The sequence below is a fragment of the Schistocerca cancellata genome, chromosome 4, assembly GCF_023864275.1.
Source record: "Schistocerca cancellata isolate TAMUIC-IGC-003103 chromosome 4, iqSchCanc2.1, whole genome shotgun sequence".
NCBI classification, from domain to species: Eukaryota; Metazoa; Arthropoda; class Insecta; order Orthoptera; family Acrididae; genus Schistocerca; species Schistocerca cancellata.
In genome coordinates this window covers 174,506,986-174,532,972 of record NC_064629.1, presented here as the reverse complement: position 1 = coordinate 174,532,972, position 25,987 = coordinate 174,506,986, and the positions used below count along the sequence as shown (strand labels likewise).

Genomic DNA, 25,987 nt, shown 5'->3' with positions numbered 1-25,987 from the left:
AATTTACTGTTAACGCGGATATTTGAAGTGACACTTCCAAAACCTCTTACAAACAGTATGTGTTACAAGAATTTACTTCTTTTTAAACACTTCATTTGTTTTTGCAGTATCATCCTCAGAATCTTGTATATTCTTCCTCCTGGTGTTACTGGGTTTACTTTGCGAAGAACATCATTTACAGATACCCATAGGATATCAGATATTGTAGGATACACATAAGACAGTGATGGGCCACTTGCTTGAAGAAAAGTAGCTGTAACTTCATCAAGACTTTTGTGTTTTGTTAAAACATAAGCTAGCCACCATTTCTTGTCATAAATGGCAGTATTATTTCCATGAATATCTCTGTCAGTTTATCCAGAGATTTTTTGACTGTTTCAGCAGTAAATTCTGTTGTATCTGAAGAAGTATTTTGCAGTATTTTCAATGTACTTGATGCTATCAGTATAGAAGCATGTAACCTCTGTGTCCCTTTGATGGTAACAGATTGACTAAAGCACTCTTCTAGACGTCTTTCAGTTTCAATGTACTCTTCTTGTGTTGAAAATTCAAGATGTACAAATGAAATGTTTTTAACTGTCCAATCAGAAAGTAGTTGTGGTGTAAGACTTTGGTGTCATACGATGCCTGCAGACTTGCTTTTGCTGCTTACCTCTTAATAATGCCACCGACATGGTTGCAAGGTCCTTTCCCATGAGCAGAGGCAAGAAAAGTAAATGCTTTTCTGATTCCATGCTAAAATCATCTTTCTGGAAATATACACCAATTAGCCAGAACATTAGGACCACCTTCCTAACAGTTGGTATGTCAGCCTTTGGCGAGGACAACAGCAGCAACATCCTGTGGCATGGAAGCAATAAGGTCGTGGTATTTCACTGGAGGGAGTTGGCACCACATCTGCACACACGAGTCATCCAATTCCTGTAAATTCCGGGGAGGGGGCAATGAGCTCTGATGCCACGTTCAATCACATCCCAGATGTGTCGATTGGGTTCAGATCTGGCAAGTTGGGGGGGGGGGGGGGGCTGTAAATCAACTGGGACTCAACACTGTGTTCCTTGAACCACTCCACCATACTTCTGGCCTTTTCACTTGGCACATTATCTTATTGAAAAATGTCACTACTGTCAGGAAACACGTTTGTCATTAAGGGGTATACGTGGTCTGTGACCAGCATACGATACTCCTTGTGCCTTGTTCAAGCTCCCACTGGACCCACAGATGTCCTTGTGAATGTTCCCCAGAGCATAATGGAGTCACCGCCAGCTTGCCTCGTCCCACAGCGCAGGTGTCAAGAGTTGTTCCCCTGGACGACGATTGATTCGCGCTCTACCGTTAGCATGATGAAGAAGGTACTTCAGTACTTCAGTTGTAGTTGCTCGTGTGGTGTTAACATTGGCACATGCGTGGATCGTTGGCTGTGGAGGCCCATCATTAGGAGTGTTCAGACACATTTGTACTCTGCCCAGCATTAAAGTCTGAAGTTAGATCTGCCACAGTTCGCTGCCAGACTGCCCAGCCTACTGTCTAACATATGTAATGAGGGGTGACTACCCAACCCCACATCTGGACATGATTTCACTTTGGTTTCACCATGTGTTGAACACACTCGCCACAGCACTCCTCAAAACACCTGACAAGCCATACAGTTTCCAAAATGCTCTTGGTGAGCCCCTGGGTCATCTCAGTCTGCTCTCAGTCAGACGCAAATAGATCGCACGTCTTCCCCATTCTACACATGGACAGAAATGCTCACTGATACTACATGCACTGTGTATGGGTCTGACTAGCAGTCATTCCTTGTGAGGTAATTCTGCTATCACCTGGACGGGTTTATGTCGATAGTAGGTCAGTGGTCATAAAGTTCTGGCTGATCGGTGTAAGTTTACAACATTTTTTTTAATCCTTTGTACAGTGCTGCACTGCCATCCAAAAGTATATCAGTTTGAAATTTGGTTTTTAGAAATGGAATTACCATTTAAAAAAAAAAAAAAAAAAACAGTAGACTGCCCTGGTCTTGTGTTCTTTAGAAAGAAAACCTGCGTCTGGTCATCCTGATTTAGGTTTTCCATGATTTCCCTAAATCACTTCAGGTAAAGGCCGGGATGGTTCATTTGAAAGCGCACAGCCAACTTCCTTCCTTGTCCTTCCGTAATTCGATACGACCGATGACGCTGTTTAGTCCCCTCCCCCATATCAACCAAGCACCAACCCATAACACAGGGAATTGATACTGGAGTGCACAGTACTTTTGCCAAACAGTGTTTGTAAGAGGGTATCTCTTCATTGCTTAACATACCAAGCTTGGCAACTTTTGTCAAGAATAGTTGGAATAAGTAATTGGATTTTTTCATCCCAATTTGTACGTTTTACATATACTCCAAACTTTTAATAATTATTTCTATCATATTACAATTGTATTTAAAAAAAAACTTAAATTTTTGACAATCACACACTCTCTCTCTCTCTCTCTCTCTCTCTCTCTCTCTCTCTCTCTCTCTCAATGCACACACACACATGACCACTGTCCCTAGCAGCCAGAGACTGTGTGTGTGTGTGTGTGTGTGTGTGTGTGTGTGTGTGTGTGTGTGTGGTCTGATTCCAGTGAAGGCCTGTTGCGCTGAAAGCTTACTTGTTTGATAGTCTTTTCGTTGTGCCTATCTGCGAATCAGCATCTCTGCTGTATAGTAATCAGTAATCCATCCTTTTCATAATATTGTCATTATTTCATCCTGGATTTTTCATTGTTTAATCTTATATTTTTAGTAGTTCTAATAAAATAATCACTCATCATAGTCACTAGTTACATTTTAAACATTTTACAGATAAGTTTATGAAAAAGTGAAAAGTTATGTGCGGATATTTATGTATATTTCCATTTTAATGTATATATATATTTTTAAAAGAATCTAATTCTTTAAGGAAAATATGTGTTTTTGAAATTTTATAAAGGTGTGAACCCATGACAGTCCCACTTTCATACTTAAGGAACTAGGTAACAATAATGTGAAGTGCTCTGTATATTTTTTTGAAAAATTTTTAAGATGCACTTTCTGATAAATTAAAAATTTATATCTTCATTTAAATTTGAAAAACAATTTTTTTGTCAAACTCATCCTTGCCACAGTGGCTACACCGGTTCCCACGAGATCACCGAAGTTAAGCACTGTCGGGCATGGTCGGCACTTGGATGGGTGACCATCCAGGCCACCATGCACTGTTGCCATTTTTCGGGGTGCACTCAGCCTCGTGATGCCAATAGTGGAGCTACTCGACCGAATAGTAGTGGCTTCGGTCAAGAATACCATCATAACGACCGGGAGAGCGGTGTGCTGACCCCATGCCCCTCCTATCCACATCCTCCACTGAGGATGACACGGCAGTCGGATGGTCCTGGTATGTTACCCGTGGCCTGACGACGGAGTGTCAAACTCATATTGTGTTATATAGCATAGAAAAGCTCATGGAAAATGCTGAAAAATTTCCTTCTATTAAGCAAACAGCCTGTCTGGTATCCTGTTCCAAACAACCTTCAACTGCTGGATATAATTTCGTTTGTCAACCATCCCTTTTCTTGCCATCTAAAGATAAGTCCTGCAGGCAGTTTTCCTTTTGGTATCATATTCCTACAAAAAACCACATATATAGGGGGGGGGGGGGGATTTCTTCCATCTTCAAGTGCACCCAGTATGACTGTTATTCTGGTCTTTTTATTGCCATAAGTCGCTATAGGAACACTTTGAAGCCCTTCACATCAACAGTAACATTTGATGCCATATAAAAATAAACAGGCATCAGATGGGCATTGTCCATATGAACTAACAAACAGTCTTGCTGTTTCCTAAGATTGATTACATAATGCTGATATGCAAGTAGTTTTACATCATATGCCCAGGGAAGTTGCTGAGCTAGTGTAGTTCTACATCATACTGTAAGCTCCACACTCTTAATCATCCTCACACACCAGCCAGTACTTGCTTTGAATTCTGCGATGCATGCGGTTGGAAAATTTCTTTTTACCTCCAGTGCCTTCAATAATTTATTGAGTAATTGGGTAGCCATCATTGTGTTTCGCTTGCACATACTGAACAACCTGCTGCTCCAGTTCACAGAACCTTAGCTGAAAGTTTGTAATGTAGAAGGAGTGTACTTAAAGTTATTCTTCAACTGACACCACCTACGAACATTCCCTTCTTTGACACCACAGTTTCTTCCTGCTGCATTATTGTCTGTGGCCTCTGCTTCATGAGTCACCACTAATTTACAATCAGTGTCGTATTGTCTGCGAGAACCAGTTGGCAAATGCGAACTCGTACATCTTTGTTTCTCAGTTGAGTCATGGCTGTAATTTGCATCCATTCTTTATTGCTGCAGTTTAGAATTCTTACAGCTCTGACAATGTAGACATGCTGAATAACAACAATATGGTGTCCTCTTGGCTCCCCACAGCTCCAAAATGCACCAGTTTTAGTACAGTTTGTTGTCATATTCAGGCAGGGGTACTACTTTGCTAACTTTACATAATCAATTACACAACATAAATATAGTAACCTTAGCAACAGCAGCATCCATAACTTATTACGTCTCAAAGTTTTCCTTAGCTGTACTAATAACTGCTACAGATTTTGAGTCTGAGACACACAGCTTTTAGTTTGCAAAGAACCAACAACAAACATTTGAAACTAAGTAAATACTATATGTAGAGTGAAAACAACACATTTATAAAGCACTCATATGTTTCTTCTCTACCAAATTTGTTAGTACAGGCCGGCAGGTTTTGGCAACACTAGTACCAGTACATGTAACAACACCTACAGCTGTGGACTTTTAGGGAAACTTTGAGACTCCTTTGAATTTAGTAAGACATGGTCCTGTTGGTAGTGGTATATCCTTGTCGTGCTCTTGTCTGTGAGGACCTACAGCTTAGTGAGGAATCTGAACCATGCTGAAACTTGAGCTGTCCATATACATTAAGCATTGACAGATATGAACTTTTTTCAGTCCATTGTATCTTTCAGGTGTGACAGAGAGAAGTCACTGACCCAGTTGCCTTCAAATCGAGTGCTGATATTGTGATTAACAGCTCTTGGTTTAAAAATTAAAACAAATCTTGTGCTCATTACTGAGTCCAGTTGCCTTCAAATCGAGTGCTGATATTGTGATTAACAGCTCTTGGTTTAAAAATTAAAACAAATCTTGTGCTCATTACTGAGTATTTGAAAATGGTAGGGTGATGGTGGTGGAGGAAGAGGAAGGCTCTCTCTACATTGTGATGCTCAAATTTCCATTGCAACTGGCTTACTATTGTTAGCTCTAATTTACTTAGGATGTGCATTTGAAAATTGTAGAGAATTGTAGTTTCAATTGTAGTACTGTAGCTGTATCTTGCTGAAATGTAGAATGAGAGATAGGAAATGAGTGTGGCTAAAAGCCCAAGGGTATTTTGAATTTTGTATCCTTTCCATATTGATGATGCCATAAACATCTCACTTCATGAGACACTGTATAGACAGCTGCTGTGCAACTTGAGCTGCCTTTTCCCAATGATGAAACTGTTTTCCACTGTGGCTGAGTCTAGTTGCCTCTATGTAGCTCAGCTACAGAAGCGGACAAGTTCACTGTCGCTTCCCAAAAATTACTCCAGTCAAATGATGGGACAATTTTTGAAGTGGCTCACTGCCTCAGCCTGAGTTCATACCATCTCTATAGCAAGTTGATGAAATAAAACAGAAGGAAGAAAGGGAGGAAGAAACAGGTTAAGTTCAATTTATAAGAATTTTCATAATCATTGTGACAGCAAACATCACTTGGTGACCACCTTATTATTACTGAATGTTCATCCAAAGAACATTGTTATGAACAAAAAGCAAATTTAGAGTGTAATCATCAAAAAAGAAACTTTTATGGCTTACTGCCCAGTCTTTCTTAATGAAGCCATCTCCAGAATGTTTTTGAGATTCAAAAAAGAACATGAAGCAAGGCGGTAATATTTGCACCAAAGAATGCCCTGGCAATGCCGTGACTCATGGCACAGTGATAAATATACACTGTGTATTGAAAAACTTGACATGGATGGCATTTTCCATACTTGGCATACAGTTTGTCAATGCGAGATGTTATGCCCTCGCATGGCAATGTATGATGAGCGACAGTTCTCCGCTCTCTGGATCGAGCGTGGATTACAGTAATGCTTCCTATTGCTAGACACATGCCCTTTCGATGTCAGCAATGATCTGTGATGGTAGTATTAGGATTACAATACTTCACCCTTGAGCCCTCATGTTTTTTCAGTTATGACTTATATCCAGGGAGTAAGCTTGCCCGCCTAGACAATTCACCAGACCTCTGTTGTTGCACATTATCATCAATAAGACTGATCCCATATCTGTATGGATCAAGTAAATGCCACACTGATACCACTGCAGGATGTCATTCCTGTAGAAATCAGTGATCATTTTTTAACACTTTTTGATGCCTGAAGGTTTGTTGTACAAGACTGGTAAATCTCAAATGTCAGGCCCTCAGGGGCTCAGGATTTGTTTGCCGAGTACGAGCTTGCCAACCCTGGGGTTCCTAAGCTGGGAACTGGTAAGTGCCACCAATCCTGTCACCGCAAGCTCTGGGCATGCTTCAGCAACCACCGTGAGGTGCAGCGGTGGACTGGTGTGTGTCACAGGGAATGGGGATCTTGGCTTGACTGCCCAGATCGCGAAGATGGACTAAACCTCTGTAAAAAAAAAAAAAAAAAAAAAAAAAGAAAAAAAACCCTCAATCTCAAGGTGTGCTGCGATGAGATGCATGGCTGTTGAGTTGGAACAGTTGTTAGTGGGCAACCTCAGGGAAACATGCAGCGCCTCAGTGGTATAAGGCTTACTCAGGCACGCAGGGCTCTGTCTGAGTGGACCCTTATTTTCCTAGCTGCTAGTGGGACTGAGATGGAACCCTTAAATCTTCTTCTGCTTCTCCTCCCGGCGGGAAGGGTGTACTGCCTAGGAGGGCTCACAAGCATTCGTCAAAAAGAATGAGGGAGGCTAGTTGTTCTGATCATCAACTTATTAGTAACAGGGCTCAGAATGTCTTTGTAGTGATCAAGAGGAAGTAGGGCATGTTTGAAAAAGTGTCTCCCTTCTATATCCATGAAGGCTTAGAAGGGCTTGCTGGTACCCTAAAGTCTATTAAGCAGTTGCAAAATGGTTCCTTGCTGTTTGAGACTAAACAGGCAAAGCAGGTGGAACTACTTAAGAAGTCACAAAAATTGGGTGAGTATGACGACATTGTTGAGTTGCATAACTCCCTTAACTCCAGCAAAGGTGTGGTAAGCTGCCATGATATTGTGGACATAGCCATTGCCAAACTCAAACAAGAAAGGACACCACAGGGGATAATAGATGTGCACATAAGAACAGTGGAGAAATCGAGAAGACTGCCACCTTCATTGTGACCTTCAATTCTCTGATGCTACCTGAACACATCACGGCAGGCTTCCTCCAACTTAGGTTAGACCCTATGTACCTAACCCTATGCGCTGCTTCAAATGCCAGCATTTTGACCATACAGTGCTGAGTTGCAGAGGTGAAGCAACTTGTGGGAAGTGTGGAAAGGCAGCCCCTGAAACTGGGACTGACTGTCCATCTCCAGCAGTCTGCATTAACTGCTCTGGGAGCCACCAAATATGGACTACCCTGTTTTTGCAGAGGAATGCAAAATTCAATAAATCAAAGTCACCAATCGGACCCCCTATGCAGAAGCCAAAAAGGAAACCTCCTGTCTTTGCCACCTTTATGCTTCCTGGTGCAGAAACCTCTTCCTAAGGTCGACGCTTTGTTGCATACGACATTCAGTGTACCATTATCCACCACCAGGACCTGTACTTGCACCTGCATGTGCCAAAGCAAAGTTAGACATAGCGATCCAATGCCCACTTTCTTCGAAGAAAGGTGGCTCTCATTGCCCCCCTTTCCCCCTCATCCTTGCTGGGAAAGAGAGCAGGGAAAGGATCTCAGCATTTGGGTCGAAAGCTGACCAGGGAGTCATCAGGCATCATTCTGGCACATTTGATTGACGATGAAGGCAGCATGGATTTTGATACCTCATCACCAGACACTGTCAGTACCTCCACCCTGCCTCACTCTACAAGTGCCTCACCATCCCGGCGCAAAGACAGGAGTAAATCAAGACCATGCTGATGAAATGACTTCCATAATCCAATGGAATATATAAGGCTATAGGACTCATCTGGAGGAATTGAGATTCCATGTACAGTACACACCCTTTCACCTCTGTCTTCAAGAGACTCATTTTAAAGAGACTGACACACCTGTACTTGGAGGCTATCACCTTTACAGAAAAGATGACCTTACAGGTGACAGGGCAAAAGGTGGAGTTGCAGTATTTGTCAAGGGCACTTTTCACTCCTCACCTATTCCCTTAACAAAAACACTACAAGTGGTTGCTGTTAGGGTAGTGGCCCATGTTGACATTATGGCTTGCTCTGTGTACCTACCACCCCATGAACCTCTTCACAGTGGGGTCTCCACTCATCTACTTGATGAACTACCCCGTCCCTTTCTCCTTTTGGGAGACTTCAGTGCACACAGTGCACTATGGGCTTCTTACACCACTTGCCCCAAGGGTCAGGTACTTGAGGATCTGCTACACACAACAGATCTCATACTGCTGAACATGAGTCAAACTACACATCTTAGCACTGCTAAAGTCTACAGCCATAGACCTCTCCTTACGCTCGCCTGCCCTTGCAGACACTGCTCAGTGGGCAGTGGACAATGGCCTTCATGGTAGCGAACATTTCTTTATCTGGACCCGTCTGCTTGATGGTGCAGATCTCGGAAGGAAGCCACCAAGATGGTTGTTTAAAATGGCTAACTGGATGCTTTACAGGCAGTTAGCTGTTTTCGATCAATGTGTCAGTGTCCAGGACTGAGTGAATCACGTTACAGCTGTAATTCACCATGTCACTGATGCATCCATCCCAAAGTCAGCAGAAGTGCCTAGTAGGCGACCTATCCCTTCATGGAAAGATGAGTGTCGTTTTGCAGTCAGGCACAGGAGGGCAGCTACGCGCATATTCAATTGATGGCCTACAGATGAGAGTCTTGCGAACTTTTGAATGGCACATGCAAAGGCAAGGAAAATAATTTGGATGAGTGAGCAGAGGTCTTGGCAAGAGTTCGTGAACTCCATCTATAAGCTCCATCCACAAGTAAAGTATGGGAAGCCCTCAAGGCACAACTCTTGTGCGCCAAATAGCAGCTGTACCAATACAGGGGTGTCTCGTAACATCGCCGAGGGACGTAGCTCAGACAATGGCTGAATAATATAAACCCATTACAGCCAATTCTAGCCAGGTTTCCTCCTTCCGTCGCTATTGGGAAACATGGGAGAAGGCTGATTTTGTTTTCCATTCCACCAACATGGAGGAATACAATCAGGATTTCTCTTTGTGGGAGCTGGATTCTGCATTGTCAGTAACTTGTGATATGACCCCTGGAAATGACCTAATAACCTACAGCATGTTGAAACTGTTGGATCAGTGGTTGGTTGGTTTTGGGGAAGGAGACCAGACAGCGTGGTCATCGGTCTCATCGGATTAGAGAAGGAAGTCGGCCGTGCCCTTTCTTGGATCAGTGATTGGCAACTTTCCCAACTCATGAAAAGTATCTATTTTAATCCTAATTTTAAAACAAGGGAAGGATTGGATGGATACTGGTAGTTGTCATAGTATTAGCCTGAAAATCTGCGTAGGAAACACACTGGAGCATGTGGTCAATCAGCATCTAGTGTGGGTTCTTGAAACCAGGTCCCTACTCAGTTGTTCCAAGTGTGGATTCAGGAGGTACCGCTCCATGCTTGATAACCTGATCGTGCTCGAAGCAGCAATTCAACAAGCTTTCCTTCATAAGCAACACCTCATTGGTGTTTTCTTCAATTTGAAAAAGGCCTACAATACTACTTGTGGGTGTAATATTTTGTCACAGCTCCATCAATGGGAATTCTGCAAACGGTCCTTTCTCTCGGACAGATATTTTAGATACAAGGTTGTGAATGTCTTGCCTTACCATTGTAAGCAGGAGAATGGTGTTCCTCAAAGGGAGTGTTTTAAGTGTCACGGTTTTTGCAATCACACTCAACTGTACTACATCCACAGTGCGACGTCTGTACTATGTTCCTTGTTTGTGGATGACTATTCCGTCTTCTGTGCATCCTCCAGCCTCGTAATGACTACTTGCAATTGCAACTGACTATCATATGGTTGGAAGAATGGCCTTGAACCACAAGTTTTAAATTCTCTTTGCAGAAAACAGTTTGTGTTGATTTTAATCATTCCTGCTGTCTGTTTAATTTACTCATTTTAAAACTGGGGGACACGGTTCTCACTTTTAAGGAAAAGGTGAAGTATCTGGATCTTACTTTTGATGAGAAGTTAACATGGTTGTCACACCGTAAGGAACTGAAACTGTGATGTCTCGAGGCCTTAAACGTCCTTAAATATGTCAGTCATAGGTCTTGGGGAGATGGCAGGGCATGTGTGCTCCAACGTTATAAGGCCTTTGTGGAACCTGGCTTGAGTACGGATGCCAGATTTATGGATCAGCAAGGCTTCCATACCTTAAAATGCTGGATGCATTTCACCACGAGGTTATTAGGCTGTCAACAGGGGCCTATCACACGAGCCCTGTTGTTAGCTTTTGTGCGGAGGCTGGTGAGCCTATGCTGTCTATTCATCATTGTCTTTTCATAATACACCAAGCATATAGGGCATTGTCCATTCCTACATCACCATCTTTCAGGTACGTTGTTCAGTTGCCATTGGAACAGCTGTTCGATCATCGGCCACAAGCAACATGGCCATTTGGGATCCGTGCAAGGGAGAGCCTTGAGTTATTACAGGTGAGGGGCATTAAGGTCCAAAGCCATGGGTGAGTAGGGCATCCCCCTGGCTACTACCAAAGCCCAGATTGCTTTTAGAACTGACTGCTTACAGGAAGCATTGTACCCCAGACTATGTTTTTAAAATTAAATTTAATGAGGTTTTACAAAGCCACCCAGGTTTTATTACTGTCTACACAGATGGTTCTAAGCAGGGAGATTTTTTCAGTTGTTCTGTTGTGTTCCCTGACATTATCCTCAGGATAGGACTCCCAGAGCTGTTTTCAGTCTATTATGCTGAACTGTTTGCTATCCTGAGGGCAGTGGAGCAGATGAGACAGTGTTGTGACAAAAAAATTTATCATCTGCTCCGATCCTCAAAGTGCACTTCTCGCTATTGGACAGATGTACGCAGCAGATCAGATGGTGCAACAGGTGCAAGGCACTCTGATTCTCCTGCAAAGCCAAAACAAGGAAATTATTTTTTGCTGGGTTCCAGGGCACATAGGGATTCAGGGAAATGAACGTACTGACGCGTATGCCAATGAGCCTTGCTCCCTTCCTCCTCCTGCTCGGTGTTCAGTCCCTCTGTGGGCTGTCACTTCATTTGTGCCCATGAAGGCCATGCGTTGGTGGGAGGCTCAGTGGCTAGAAGTGAAAACTAAGTTCTGTTTGCGACCGTGTGAAGAAGTAGCCCTTACTCGGCTCAGAGTGGGACGTTGCCCATTGACACATTGCTTCCTCTTACGTAGCGAGAAGCACCCAGTATGTCAGACATATGGGACACAGCTGTCAGTACGACATATTTTAATGGAATGTGTTTTATATGGTGACCTGAGGGTTGAACTGCATCTCCCACAGGACCTTCCCTGTGTTTTAACTGATAAAGAGGCAAATGTTGTTTATGATTTAAGATTTTGTGTGGTGTCCAGAATCCTTCCCAAAATATTGGGTGTGAGATCTTAATGTGTCACAGAGTGGCTGGGCATGTATTATTTCTAGGTTGTCATCCAGCCGTGGCTATCTGTCCCTTTTTAACAGTGTATTTACAGATATTTTATCCATGATTTTATGTAGATATTCTGCTGTGTCTCATTGGAATTTTATTACAGACTTTTCTGAAGCTCACCTTCCGGAGGGAGGGGGGGGGGGGGGGCATTGCATTCACTGCTCTCTTATGCAGAGTGGTAACTGAGCATTGGCTGTGAAAATATCCTGTTTGTTTTGTAATTCTATCTGTACTTTTCTTACATTACTGCAGTCGACAATAAAAACTTTTCTGTTTATTGTAGTTGAGAATGTAGTATTGTCCAAATGTTATTCCCAGTGAAAACCAATTGACAAATATTTCAAGATTTGGAAAGTCATTACTAGCTTTGACTAAGTTTGACAAGACAGTTGATTTATGTTCATATAAACTGAACACCTATTTTACCCAGGTACGCGTATTTGTTCCAGTATTCTAGCAGTTTGCCTCCTCCACTGCCCTCTCTGTCCATCTCCTCCTCCCTACCATGTATGTCCACCTCCTTTACCCTCGACTCTTGTGTCTGTGTCCTCACCCACTCTCTGTCCATTTGTTCCTCTCCCCTCTCTCTCTGTCCATCTCCTCCTCTGCCCTTTCTCTGTCCATCTCCTCCTCTCCTCTTTGTTTGTCCATCAACTCCTCTTCCCTTTCTCTGTACATTTCCTCCTCCTCTTTCTTCATCCATCTCCTCACTCCCCGTCTCTCTGTCCAATTCCTTCTCCCCCTTTCTTTATCCATCTCGTCAGCCCCACCTCTCTCTGTCCACCTCCTCCTCCCCCCCCCCCCTTTCTCTCACCACATTATCATCCCCACCCCAATAAGAGATTGCTGGTTCTGAGCCCCTCAGTTTATCTTTCCATATAGTAATTAATATGTGTACCAAGTTTGCTTAAAATCAATCGTGGGGTGTACATGCAGCTTTTTACCCATGGCTTTGCCCTTTTATACACATGCCACATATTTTTAACGTACTTTACCTGCACCTGTAGGAAATTTTGCCCTGCAGTTTCATATTCGTGCAGCTCAATTTTTATACTGTCATATCTCCTAAACTATACGTCATACAATTATATAATTTTGCAGGTACATCCAGTGGTATGTGTGAATATTGTCTACAAAATATGTTATGTTTGTAGTAAAGAAGTAATAAATTAGAAGGTCATACCTGATGTGTTAGTTTTACTGCATGAACTCCCATGTGGGGAGTGTCAGTGAGAGAGAGTCTTATAAAGATTTTTATACCTCCACTCGCACCCTACCCCACCCCACCTTGTGTGTGACACAATATTGCCTTGGACAAGGGCATTTTGAGGTCAAGTGCGTAATATCTTATTCATTAATTAAGGTTTGGCAGGCTAATGTCATATCAAATTAATCTTTAATGGTAAGGTTATCATGATAACCATGTAATTCATCTGTATTAGTGTGGTGTGTTAGTTTGCAGTGTTTTCTCCATATGTTTGTTGAATGTTACAGATAACTATAAGGTAGAATTTAATCATCAACTGTATATCCTCTCCCTTTGTATAAAACAGTCTCACAATGCTCGGGTAGTTTTCCTATGTATTGCGTGTAAAAATCTAATGGTTTGGAATAAAAGAAATCATTAAGCTAACTTTCAAGAACATTGTTGGTTGGAAAGGAATTTTCTTGATGATTATTCGGTAGAGAGTGAAAAGATGAGGAACTGAGGATGTAAGATCAGATGGAATAGGTGGAGTAAGGGATGACCACCCGACTGAACTCCTGGAAATCAGCAAAGCCCAGGTGGCTATTGTTGCGCAGGCGCAGCACACAAGGGATCTCAAAACAGTGGAACTTTGATTTTACGTTCTCCGATTTTATGTTTTTCGCGATTCTACACCATAAATTCTTAGCCCCTGTGAAAAACCTGTAAGATCAATGCTAAAAATTCCCCGATTTTACATTTCTTCCAAGTAAGGTGTACCTCGATTCTATGTTCTTACGTGACATCTTGCTTGACTTTGTCCCATTTTCTTCCTATTAACATTTGATGTGACTGAACGAATTATAAGTGGCTCAAAAGACAGATGGTTTGCACAGTGAGTGGCAGTGGAATTAAGGGAATATTTTAGGCTGCTGTGGAGAGGGGAGATGTGTGAGAGGAAATGCTGACATAATGCATGATTGGTGTTGCCAACACAACTTGCAGCATTTAGCTTCACCACACAATTGTGTTACAACTACCGCTAGGTTGCAGTGGTAATAGAAAAACAAGACAGTCAATTCAAAATGTTCCAGGCTGACCGAATACGTGAAAAAGGGGCCTAGCTACCACCTTTTCTTGTGGCCATTGATAACTCATTCGCATCTTTTTGCATGTATTTCTGATGTACTGCATTCAGCAACAATATCAGTCATCAACCTTTTAAGTTTGAACGCCGAGTCTCGAAGAATATGCTCGAGCATAATCAAGGAAACATAGCCCATTTCTGGCTAATGAACTCTTATTGGCTGGCGACTTGTTAAGTCACTCAATAGCCAGCGCAGCCACCACACAGCACTAACACACGTAAAATGGACTCGCCTACTGGATGTTTGGAGAGGGGGGAGTGGCCCTTCAGTGACAGAGATGTCACATGGAAATAGAGCAAGGGTTTTCGATAGCACATTTTAAATTCTTTCGTGTTCAGATCCGATACGATAAAGTTGCAACAACTACATACACTACTCATGTATATACTTTGCACCACACACTGTAGATCGTAAAGATTGGCAGCAGTGATAGAGGGCATAAAGCGAAATTGTAGCACATGATCTTTCTTTCAAATTTACATTTTACACAATGTACAGAAATTCAATGGACTGACTTCTAATAAAATTGTAATGTTAAATGGGGAAGTAAACTCATTTTTTGATACCTGTTTCCCTCATCAAGCCTAAAATAACACTTTAAAGGTAGTGGACATATGAAGTGCGGCTCATAAGAAAAGCATTTAACAATAACAGCAATGGTGACAAAGTATGTCATTAAGCAGATGTCTGCATTTATGCTTATGGTTTAAACACTCGGCTGCTGTGATATTTTTGGTTTACATGTTCATCAATTTTTGCTTTTTTCTGGGTGAGCATAAAGGATCATCTCCAAAAATGCATGATTTGAACGTATGATTTGTAGTCATAGCATGTTGTAAAACAGCTAGATTACGTTGTATCCATATACAAATTTCAGTTTTTTGATAAGTTTTTACTTGCTGTTACACATCTGTGATTTTTAAGAACTTATGAAATTCATTACCACCAATTATTATATAAAAATTGTATTCTACATCTAATTTTCTTTGCTTGGACAGATTTTATACGAAGTATTGGAGAAGATTGTGATTTTTAATCATTATGCCAATTACATGTGTTTCTGCTCACATTTTGGGGTGTGTTAATGTTTTGCTTAATTCCGCATTTTCCTCAGTCTTGCGTTTTTTAAGTCTGGACAGCACAAAAATGTAAAATAGATGTTTCACTGCAGTGGGCAACAAATGCCACCTGTGATGGATACACCCCTGAGAAGCAATTCATAATACACAATGCCCTCTTTCTGCCACCAGATGCGTAGCATTATTGTTTACGAATGCACATTGCCCCCTTTTTTCTATTTTCCTTTCACCGGGATATCATAAAGTCAAAATGTGCTTGCATCAGATTCTTTCAGCAGAAAAAATAAGATTTAAAAAATTAAGAAAAGACCGTCGTCATATTTCTTAACTTTTCATTTACACTATGCATCATTAGCCACAAGGCTGCCATTGAATGGCTCAAGTGAAGGATACCACTTCTTACAAATACAGCACCATACCACACAGTATTGCTAATTTGTACAGAGGGCTGCATATGGCACTCTTGATTGGACCCAAATTTTTGTCATCTTAAGGGAACAGTTCAGATTTAGTCAGTATGACAGCTGGCCAGCAGCTAGGTTTTCTGTCAAGGAATAACTTTTAGTAGGGAAAAAACTGTGAGAGCTATTTGATGTATCAGGCCTGTAGCCAGATGTAGTCAACTTCTTTCACTTATTTTTCTGATAGGTACGCAGCTGAAATGTTTGTACAAAAATCAATTAAATCCCACTTTCTACGAAAAGCCATTGTCCCATCATGCCTTGCATTTGTATTTGTTGACCTTACATTCACTAAAGCGAACTCCATGGAGGCAGGGAGAGGGGGCGGGAGAGAGAGAGAGAGAGAGAGAGAGATGGAACCCTTTTCAGTTATCTAGATTTGTGAATGCCTTATTTATTTATTTATTCTTAAAATTCTGTTTTATTTATTTCTATGTATTTTAGGAATGTTCCCAAAGTTCCCTATTGCTTTAAGTATGTACCCTAATTTGACAGGGTACAGTTCACGGTATGCTTCATCCTGTTTTCTTTTTTACCTCCACTCTTTGTATCAATGAAACTGTAACACACACTTAAACCCTGGGTTTCAGTATAAATATGTAACATTAATAACTACTTTTACTTCAAAGTATGTGTCATATCTGATAGTGGTCTTTCCCATACAACTGAATTGTGGAGAGCCCTGTGGTGATTAAAACGATTAATCAGCGCTTGATCTTGGAAGGTTCAAACACATATTTAATAAATTCCTTTAAGTTACAGACACTTTTTCTCATTGCAGATGCCCATGTAACAGCAGTGGAAGCTGATTCGACTAATACCACAACTGTTCATCAGACAACTGCAGTCTCACGAATAAGCATATCACACCAACCTGCAACAAATAAGCCTATAGTTGCTACAAAAATTTTGCTTTCACCACCCAGCAATGAACCCAGGCACATAATATTATTAAATAGACCCCCTGTGAAACGAAATGTGAGCAATGCTACACCACCTATCAAGAAAAAGGTATGTGCAGGAGCTGTTAAACAAAATGTTAGTGGCACTAATAATCAAGTACTACAGCAGGCATACCTCATCTCATCAACAAGTGCAGATGCAGTACAAGTTGCACAGGGTAACATAAGCAATGAGTCTCTTGTACCTGCCATTTCAGTAGCAAATGTGCCCACTGTTCCTGAAATTATACCTGCAGTGCTGAAAGATTCAACTGTACCAAGTACAGACTGTAATTTAGAACTAAGTGAAACAAATCAACAGCTTGTTTCTCTGTCATTAATCAGTCAATCGGAAGGACATTTCCCAGCTCTTGTAGTGCCTGGTGTTGCTCTAAAGTCAACATGTGATACAGTGTGTGATACAGGATTAAACAGCAGTCAAGTAGTAGAACATATGATTGATATTGACCCAAGTATGGTGAGTGTTGAAACTCATCAAGAGCCCAACAGTAGTGTTGAAAGAGACCATTCAGAAGATAGTGACATTGAAGTGGTGTATGACTCTTCATCAAAGGATGTAAGCTGAAATTGTTTTGTTGCTTGTTAATTGTTTGATAAGCACAGCACTGAATTGAATTCAGGACTGCACTTAACATTTTGTTAAAAATGTATATAAACACAGGAAAAATTATTACTCTCTACACTACCCCATTCCAGTTTAACTATGAAATATATTAAACACAATGAAGTGCAGAGAGAGTTTGGATTGTGGCTTCAATTTATTACATGTGACATTTTTGTTTTTGCTGTAAAGAGCTAATTGTGAGAAGCATGTGCACTGATGAGCCAAAACATAGTGGCCACCTCCATAATAGCTTTTTTGCCCAAATTTCAAATGAAATATATCACTGATTCTGCATATAAGGGATCTGACAGTTTGTAGGTACGTTTGTGGGGGTATGTGGCATTAGATGTCTATGTCTCCACACAGGCCATGTAATTCGCGTAAATAATGGGCCACTGATTTGCGTACCTGGCAATGGCACCTGATAGCAACTCAAATGGATTCCATAGAATTTACATCAGGCAAATTTAGACACTGAGACATCCACATGAGTTCACTATAATGCTCCTCAAACCATTGTAGCACAGTTCTGGCTCTGAGACATTGACAATTATACTGCTGAAAGACGACATTACTGTTGTGGAAGACATCAAGCATGAAGGGATGCAAGTAGTTCAGATTACTACCACAGGTCCCATGCAAGCACAGGAGAATGTCTCTCATAGCGTAATACTACTCCCACCAGCATGTTTCCATGTGTTGCACCGCATGTTTCAAGCCACCATTCACCTCACTGATGGTGTTTGTAGAGGCAACCACCAACCTAATGTAGCAAAATTGAGATTCATCTAAAGAGCCAACACTTTTCCATTAATCAATCGTCAAATAAGAGTGGTCCCGTGCCCACTGCAGTTGTAATTGACAATGTTGTTGGATCCACATGCGAACACGTAGGGGTTGGCTGCTGCAGAGCTCCGTGTTCAACAATGTATGATGAATGGTGTGCTTTGAAACAATTGTGCATGCACCAGCGTTGTTCTCTTTGGGCAGAGATGCTACAGATCACCATCTATCCTACTTTATAGAGCAGACAAACCTCCGAGCCCAGCGGCCTGAGAAGAGTTGTTTATGTCAAACCATTTAGCAACAAGTGGTAGTTTCACAGCCCTTCTATCTTTCCGTAGATTCTCAGAACAGTAGCACGTGAATGTTCGACCAGCTTCGCCATTTTTGAGATACTCGTTCAGTCTTTGTGTCATAATAATCTGCCCTTTGTTAAAGTCACTTATCTCAACGCATTTCCCCATTTGAAGCCCATATCTTCGCTAGGGAGATCCCCCGTCTGTCTCTGCACCTCTTGCACACTATTTTTACCTGTCATGTGCCTGCAATGCCCCCAGGCAGCATCCAATGTCATAGTGGGTAGTGGTTACAATGATTTGGCTTATCAGTGTATATAATTTGAGATTTGAGATTTCCATAATAAGAAAGTTGCTGTGTGAGGAAGATTTGTACCAGGTTGCTGATGTAATGTGTTGGGAGATATATAAATTTTTTTTTATCATGACTATGATTGAGTTGGCTGTTTAAAACAGCCAAATGACTTTTAGAAGCATTGTATCATTTTTTTACACTCTGACGATATAAAAATTTGATATCTACATGGATGTAGTAAACATATCATGTAACAATTATAGAGCATAAAGAGAGCATGTTTACAAAATAGAAAGTGCAACATAATTTTTTTCATTATAAAGGATAGAATCATTACAGTTTTTATGTTATTACAATAACTTGCAGTATTGAAACTTGTGGTTAAATTTGATGCTCCATTACATGGAACAGTAATAGTTTTAGAATTTAGATGCTGCTTATAGAAGAACAGGTTGTCAGAGCTACAAAACCTAAAAATGTTAATCAATGTATATAAAGTGACAATTATACAAGAAAATGTCAATTGCTATTCATCAGGACACAAATTATCTCAGATAATTATATCTAGATGTCAATGTATTTAATATTGTCATATAAATTTGGAAAAAAATATTGGATGTAATTATATGGAGTTTTGCCTTATATCTTGCTTATTTAGCATGTCTCAGGGTGTATCATCTGCAACAGTGTTGGCACAATGTATCTGTTCTTCATTGTTGAATATTTTTTTGTGTACATTGTGTGTGTTGACACACACTTTTTCACTTGCTAGTTTTCTTAAATTTTATTATGGTTTCAGTTACCTATGCAAAATAGCATCATTTGCCGTAGTAATTATTTGGTTTCTTCTTTATCCTGTTCAATGTTTCAACAAATCCTAGGAACACTAGAATGGTATCCGTGTGCCCTTGCCCTTTTTTTTTTTAAATACCCAGTCTCGTGTGTGTGTGTGTGTGTGTGTGTGTGTGTGTGTGTGTGTGTGAGTGAGAGAGAGAGTAGCATTTTAGCATTTCAATTAGGGCTGCTTTCAATCTTAAAACTATGTGCGGCATAGTCAGCAGAATTTGCAGTACAGAATGTGCAAAGTAAAACTGGCCTGGAAAATATTTACAAAAGTCTGATGTGGGATTGACTGTTGTTAATAAACATCACAAAAGATGCTGGAATTGGCCACCATCAACATTGATGCAATGCTGTTCTCAATTTATCAAACTGTGAGACCCATGTAACAGCTCTGCCTGAGGTGTATCAGCAATAATATTTTCAGTGTTGTGCTGTAACTCTTCCAGTGTGTGAGACTTATTTAAGTACATCTTATCCTTGAGTTGGCCCCACAGGTAAAAACCATAGGAAGAGATCAGGTGATTAAGATGACTAGGAGATTGCACTGCTTCTGCTGATTGTACTCTCATCACCAAACCCCTCATGCACTCATGACAAGATTGTCGAAGTAGTGTGTGCTGTTGTTCTGTTTTTGTGCAAATATCCATACAGCTGTTCATCATCTGCAAGTTGATATGGATTCAACAGTTTCTGGACATACCAGTTAGCGTTAACAGTTTGGTGAAAGAATCTTGTTACAATTTGGACACAAATTGTCATACACCAAACACCAATCCTGAGATAAAGCAATAGCTCTTCAAAGTACTGATTAGGATTTTTGGGTGCATAATGCTGCATGTTTTGTGAGATCACATACCCTGAAATGCTGAAGCAGTCCTCATCACTTAGATATAATGATGCAGTGAAATACTCGGGATAGAGCATGGAGGAGATGCATATGCACACATGTGACAGTAACTGATTGGTGCATCAAAATCACAGTTTCCAGCATTTTCTGTGATGGACAGTTCGCTTGTACAGTAACAAGGGTTAATTCAGTCTTATAAATATTTTCTTTGCTAGTTTTATTTGGCTCACCTTGTATAATGGAGGCTATTGCTGCTATGTTCTTACTGCATCAGAAAACAGTATTCAGTTTATTTATGTTTCCACAGAAATATGACTGTAAAATGAATTGCAAAAATTAGGTGCTTCAAAACTTTGTGCTCCATAGATTTTAACGACCCATATTCTCAGAATGTCTGATGACACTGCGTGAAGGCTAGAGTATTTTCTTTCTGTATGTGAAACGTTGTAAGATTGCAGTGCTGGCTCTAATCCAGGGGAACAGCAACTGTAGAGAATTAGACTGTAAAATGAGCTTCATGCCTCAAAGTTAATAGTGTGGTCAAGGTTAGCTATTGCTAACATTGAAGAAATAAAATTTTTGTGATATATTTAAAGAGAAATAATGTTCCATTGTTAGAATGTTGTTTATGTATTTTCATGAATTGTTCACACAGTGATTTCTGTACTTGTTTACTTATTTGTTGTGAAAGTATTGCTTAGCAAACAACCAGCAATGATTTTGTTAATTTGTTTTACTAAATGATTTTGTTTTTATTTATGAATTTCTGTATATCTTATACATGTTTATATTGTTGATAAATATTTTTATTGCTGATAAATGATAATTTGTTTTGCAGACTGAATTCTGTGTGTGTGTGTGTGTGTGTGTGTGTGTGTGTGTGTGTGTGTGTGTGTGTGTGTGTGTTGCTTCCTCTACAGTGGCAAATGTGTATGTTTAAAAAAGAAAATAAATCAATCAGTCTCTGGCTTAACACTCACAAGAATATCAGAAGTCTGACCATTAAGATAGCATCATTATTTGTAGATATCATTTGGAGGTATGAAGAAGAGCTGAAATGTCAAAGTTTGTTGCGTACTCTGGAAATGAGCATTGGAGGAGCATGCAGAAATCTAGTATTGCGTTCCTGTGCAGTGTTATTGTGAAATTGGTTTACCATAGCATACCTATAATCTTCTGTAAGTGTCAAGTGTGCCTCATCCTTCAGTTGGCCCTACAGGCAAAAATCATAGGTAGAGATCAGACGATCAACATGGCAGTGTTAGGTTGATGACTGTAATGAGTGCTTGTACAGTCTTGTGTTTCTGTTATGAATGAAGGGAAGGGAGAGGATGAAACTCAGTATGAGCACATAGATTCCTGCTCTCAAACAGCACCAAGGCAGCCATCAGGTTTAGCAGTTCAGCTACTCAATAAGGCCAAAAATGGCCACTGCTTCCCTCCCTCCATCATTCCCTTCCTCAATCATTCTGTCCCTTCCTCACTCCTCTTTCACTCACACCTTCTCTGTCACTCACTCCTTCCCTTACCCCCTCCCACAATCACTCACTGCCTCACCCTCATACACTCCCTCACCAACCCATCTCACCTACACCCCTCCACTCTTTCCTTTTGCCTTACTCCCTGTTTCCTTTCCTATCTCCCTCATTCACTTCCTCCTGCTAACTTCCTCACTCTAACCTACTCACTGCTTTGTCTTTGCCCTCATCCTCCCCAACTCAATCCCCTCACCCACACAACTCCTCTCCCTCACTCACTCGCCCACTCCCACTATTTGTTACTCATTCACCCACTTCTACATGCCATTCCTCCCTCCATCCCCAATTCACATCTTTCCTCTTATACATTCACTGATAAACTGATGCTCTCTCCTCCCAACACCCTGCCTATCAATCCCCCAGCCCACCCCCCCTTCACACCTCCCTGCTGCTCTTTCATAGCCATACTGAACCTCCACCTTCCTCTTTCCGCCTGCCTCTCCCCTTGTGACATCCCGTCACACCCTCTCCATTACTCCTGGTCACTCCCTGTCTCTCCCCTGAACCCCCTGTCACTCCCTTGCTCCTCCTCGCCCCCCGCCACCCCCTCGCTCCCCGCCACCCCCTCGCTCCCCGCCACCCCCTCGCTCCCCGCCACCCCCTCGCTCCCCGCCACCCCCTCGGTCCCCGCCACCCCCTCGCTCCCCGCCACCCCCTCGCTCCCCACCACCCCCTTGCTCTCACTGTGGCTCAATCACTAGCCCATCACCCCACGCTCGCTCATTCAATTGCCACTCCTTGCTCGTTCACTCCGCTGCCACACTCACTTGGCCACCACCATGCTCGCTCACTCACCTGCCACTGCGCAAATCACTTGCTGCCATGCCCGTTGCTGCATAATGATAGCTGGGTTGCCTGCTGCTGCACCTTACTTGATGACCCACCTTGCACTCGCTTGCTTACTTGCCTCTCACAGACCACTTGCTCGCCCGCTGCCACTCACTCACTCACTCGCTCACTCACTCACTCACTCACTGACTCTCCCTTCACCTCTTACTCACCACAACACTCACTCACAATGCCCCCCTCACCCCCTGTCCCCCCTCTGATTACCATTGCCCTCATTGCTCACAGCCACCCTCCATGCCCTACTGCTCTCCACTCACTGTCATTATGCACTTGCTGTTGCCCCCACTAACAGTCACCTCCTCAATGCCACCCCAACACTGGCACCACCTCACTCATCACACTACCCTCCCTCCACTCACTGCCACCCTGCCCTCACAAGTACCCTACACTCATACTCTTTCACCATCACCCCCCCCCCCGACTGCCAGTGCCCTCACTCACTGTACTACCCTTATTCACTGCTACTGCCCTCACTCACTACCAACCACAACCACCACCACCACCACCACCACTAATACTTCACTGCCACCACCCTCTCACTGACACCCCTTACTCAGGGACACATGCCATCCAATCATCGCCACCCCATTCCCCCGCTCTCTGCAACCAACTTCCTTCACTCACTGATGCACCCCCTTCCACCAGTCACCACTGCACACACTCTCCACTCACTGCCACCCGACTTTCCCACTTACCACCACACAAACCCCCTACTCACTGGCATACAACACATACACTCCCCCCACACGTACCTCCCCTCACAGTCACCCCTCACTGATAACCACTCTTCCTCTGAGAGCCATCCCCAACACACCACTAAACCTACACTCACCACCATCGTGTTCTCCACTCACTGCCTCCCAGACACCCACCCACACACTGCTCCCACCCACTGCCACTTCCTCTTGCTCAAGGCCACCTCCCTCCACTGACTCTACCAACCACGCTGTCCTCAGTTACTGCCCCAGTATCTATTAACTGCCACCCCCACTCCTGCCACTCCCACTCACTGCCAGCCCCCACCCAATGCCACCCCCTCTGCCACCCCGCACTTGCTGCCACCCCACACTCGCTGGCCCCCCTGCCTCCCCCCCCCCACACCCGCTGGCTCCGCACAGCCGCTGCCCCCCCCCTGCACCTGCTGGTTCCGTGCAGCCACTGCCCCCCCCCCCCCCCCACACCCGCTGGCACCCTCAGACAATTGCCACTACATCCGCAGCCTCCCTATGCTCATATCCTCCCTACACTCACTGACACTCCTCTCCCCCACCTTACTGGTCCCCACACACATTGCTCTCCTTTGCCCCCCCCCCACACATGGCCAACCATTCACTGCCTAGTAGTCTGCTCCCACTCCCTGCCACTTCTACCCTCACTCAATGTAACCCACCTCCAATCAATGTTACCTTCCTGTTCCACTCCCAGCCACCCATTCATCATTCACTACCATCTTCCCCTCAAACACCACCACCTCTCCCTCAATCACTGCCACACACCTCACAACCCCTGCATCCCTCATGTCACCCTCCCCTCATGACCCCTCCCCTCATGACTCCCTCCCCTCATAATCCTTTTCCTCCCTCACTGACTCCACCCCCTCATTATTCTTATCTTATCCCCCTCATGATTCTCACTGACCTCACTGACTCCACCCCTTCATGATTCCCGTCTCCCTTCACTGACCTTCCCCCTCAAGGCCCTGCCCCCTCCCTCATGGCCTCCATCCCCTTCTCAACCCCCACTCCCATTACGACCCCCAACCTCCTCACTATGCAACCCTCAATTCTCAAATCCCTTCATGAACCGCCCTGCCCCACCACAAACCCCAACCTGCCACGTCCTGCCACTACCCCTGCCATGACCCCACCATCCCCCAGTCATCCCCCACTAGCCCGGCCCTCCCCGACCACCCCCACCCTCCCCCACTACCCCCATCACCCCCGCCATCCCCCACTACACCCGAACTCCCACACTACACCCGCCCTCCCCCACTACCCTCGCCCTTTCCCACAACCTCTGCCCTCCCCCACGACCCCCGCCCTACCCCACTTCCCCAACCCTACCCCATGACCCCCGCTCCTCCCCTCGAGCCCCCGCCCTCCCCCACGAGCCCCCGCCCTCCCCCACGAGCCCCCGCCCTCCCCCACGAGCCCCCGCCCTCCCCCACAAGATCCCGCCCTCCCCCACGAGTCCCCGCCCTCCCGCCGTCCCCCACTACCCCCGCCCTCCCCCACGAGACCTAGCCCTCCTCGACGAGCCCCCACCCTCCTGCCCTCCCCCACTACCCCCGCCCTTCCCCACAACCCCCGCCCTCCCCCACAACCCCCGCCCTCCCCCACAACCCCCCACCCTCCCCCACAAACCCCCACCCTCCCCCACAACCCACGACCCCCACCCTCCCCCACGACCGCCGCCCTCCCCCACGACCCCTGCCCTCCCCCACGACCCCCGCCCTCCCCCACGAGCCCCTGCCCTCCCCCACGAGCCCTGCGTCGCCACAAACCCCATCCCCAAGACCTGCATCCCACCAACCCCCACCAGCACCCCTGTCCCACCTACACCCACACCCCAACAACACCCCCGCCACGCCATCACTCCTGCCTCACCATCACTCCTGCCCCACCAAGCCCCAACAGCACCCCCCACCGACACCCCACCCCACCGACACCCCTGCCCCACCGAGTCCCCTGTTGTGGCGTAGCAAGACAGCCACACCACTCGGAGGTAGCCGAAAGGCACGCGTACACACACGCCGGCTGGCGTGAGTTCTGGAACGGGATAATTAGTGAATGCGATAAAGAAAAGAACGTAGCTACTAGAACACTTAACTTTTATGCATCCTTTGGTATACAGCAATCTTGATGATACAAGTGAGACTCATTAAGATACATGCAATGTTACAACTGGCGCCTTGCTAGGTCGTAGCCATTAACTTAGCTGAAGGCTATTCTAACTGTCTCTCGGCAAATGAGAGGAAGGCTTCGTACGTCTAGTCGCTAGCAATGTCGTCCGTACAACTGGGGCGAGTGCTAGTCCGTCTTTCTAGACCTGCCATGTGGTGGCGCTAGGTCTGCAAGTACTGATGGCGGCGACACGCGGGTCCGACATGTACTAATGGACCGCGGCCGATTTACGCTACCACCTAGCAAGTGTGGTGTCCGGCGGTGACACCACATTCCTCCCCCGCAAATCGGCGAACG

The 25,987-nt window shown here is 43.9% G+C and overlaps 2 protein-coding genes across 2 annotated transcripts in view; both read left to right on the top strand.

The window, feature by feature from the left end:
- Positions 1 to 21,312, top strand: part of LOC126184592 (cyclic AMP-responsive element-binding protein 5) — a 150,029-nt gene extending 128,717 nt beyond the window's left edge. Inside the window, exon 11 of the mRNA XM_049927033.1 lies at positions 16,552 to 21,312. Coding sequence (XP_049782990.1) covers positions 16,552 to 17,297 — 746 coding nt within the window. The 3' untranslated portion in view covers positions 17,298 to 21,312. The remainder of the gene's footprint in view (positions 1 to 16,551) is intronic.
- Positions 19,787 to 25,488, top strand: LOC126183982 (uncharacterized). Its single transcript, XM_049926333.1, has 2 exons — positions 19,787 to 19,795; positions 24,679 to 25,488. Exons 1-2 carry the CDS (start codon positions 19,787 to 19,789, stop codon positions 25,486 to 25,488), a joined length of 819 nt encoding a protein of 272 aa, XP_049782290.1.
- The last annotated feature ends 499 nt before the right edge of the window (positions 25,489 to 25,987 follow it).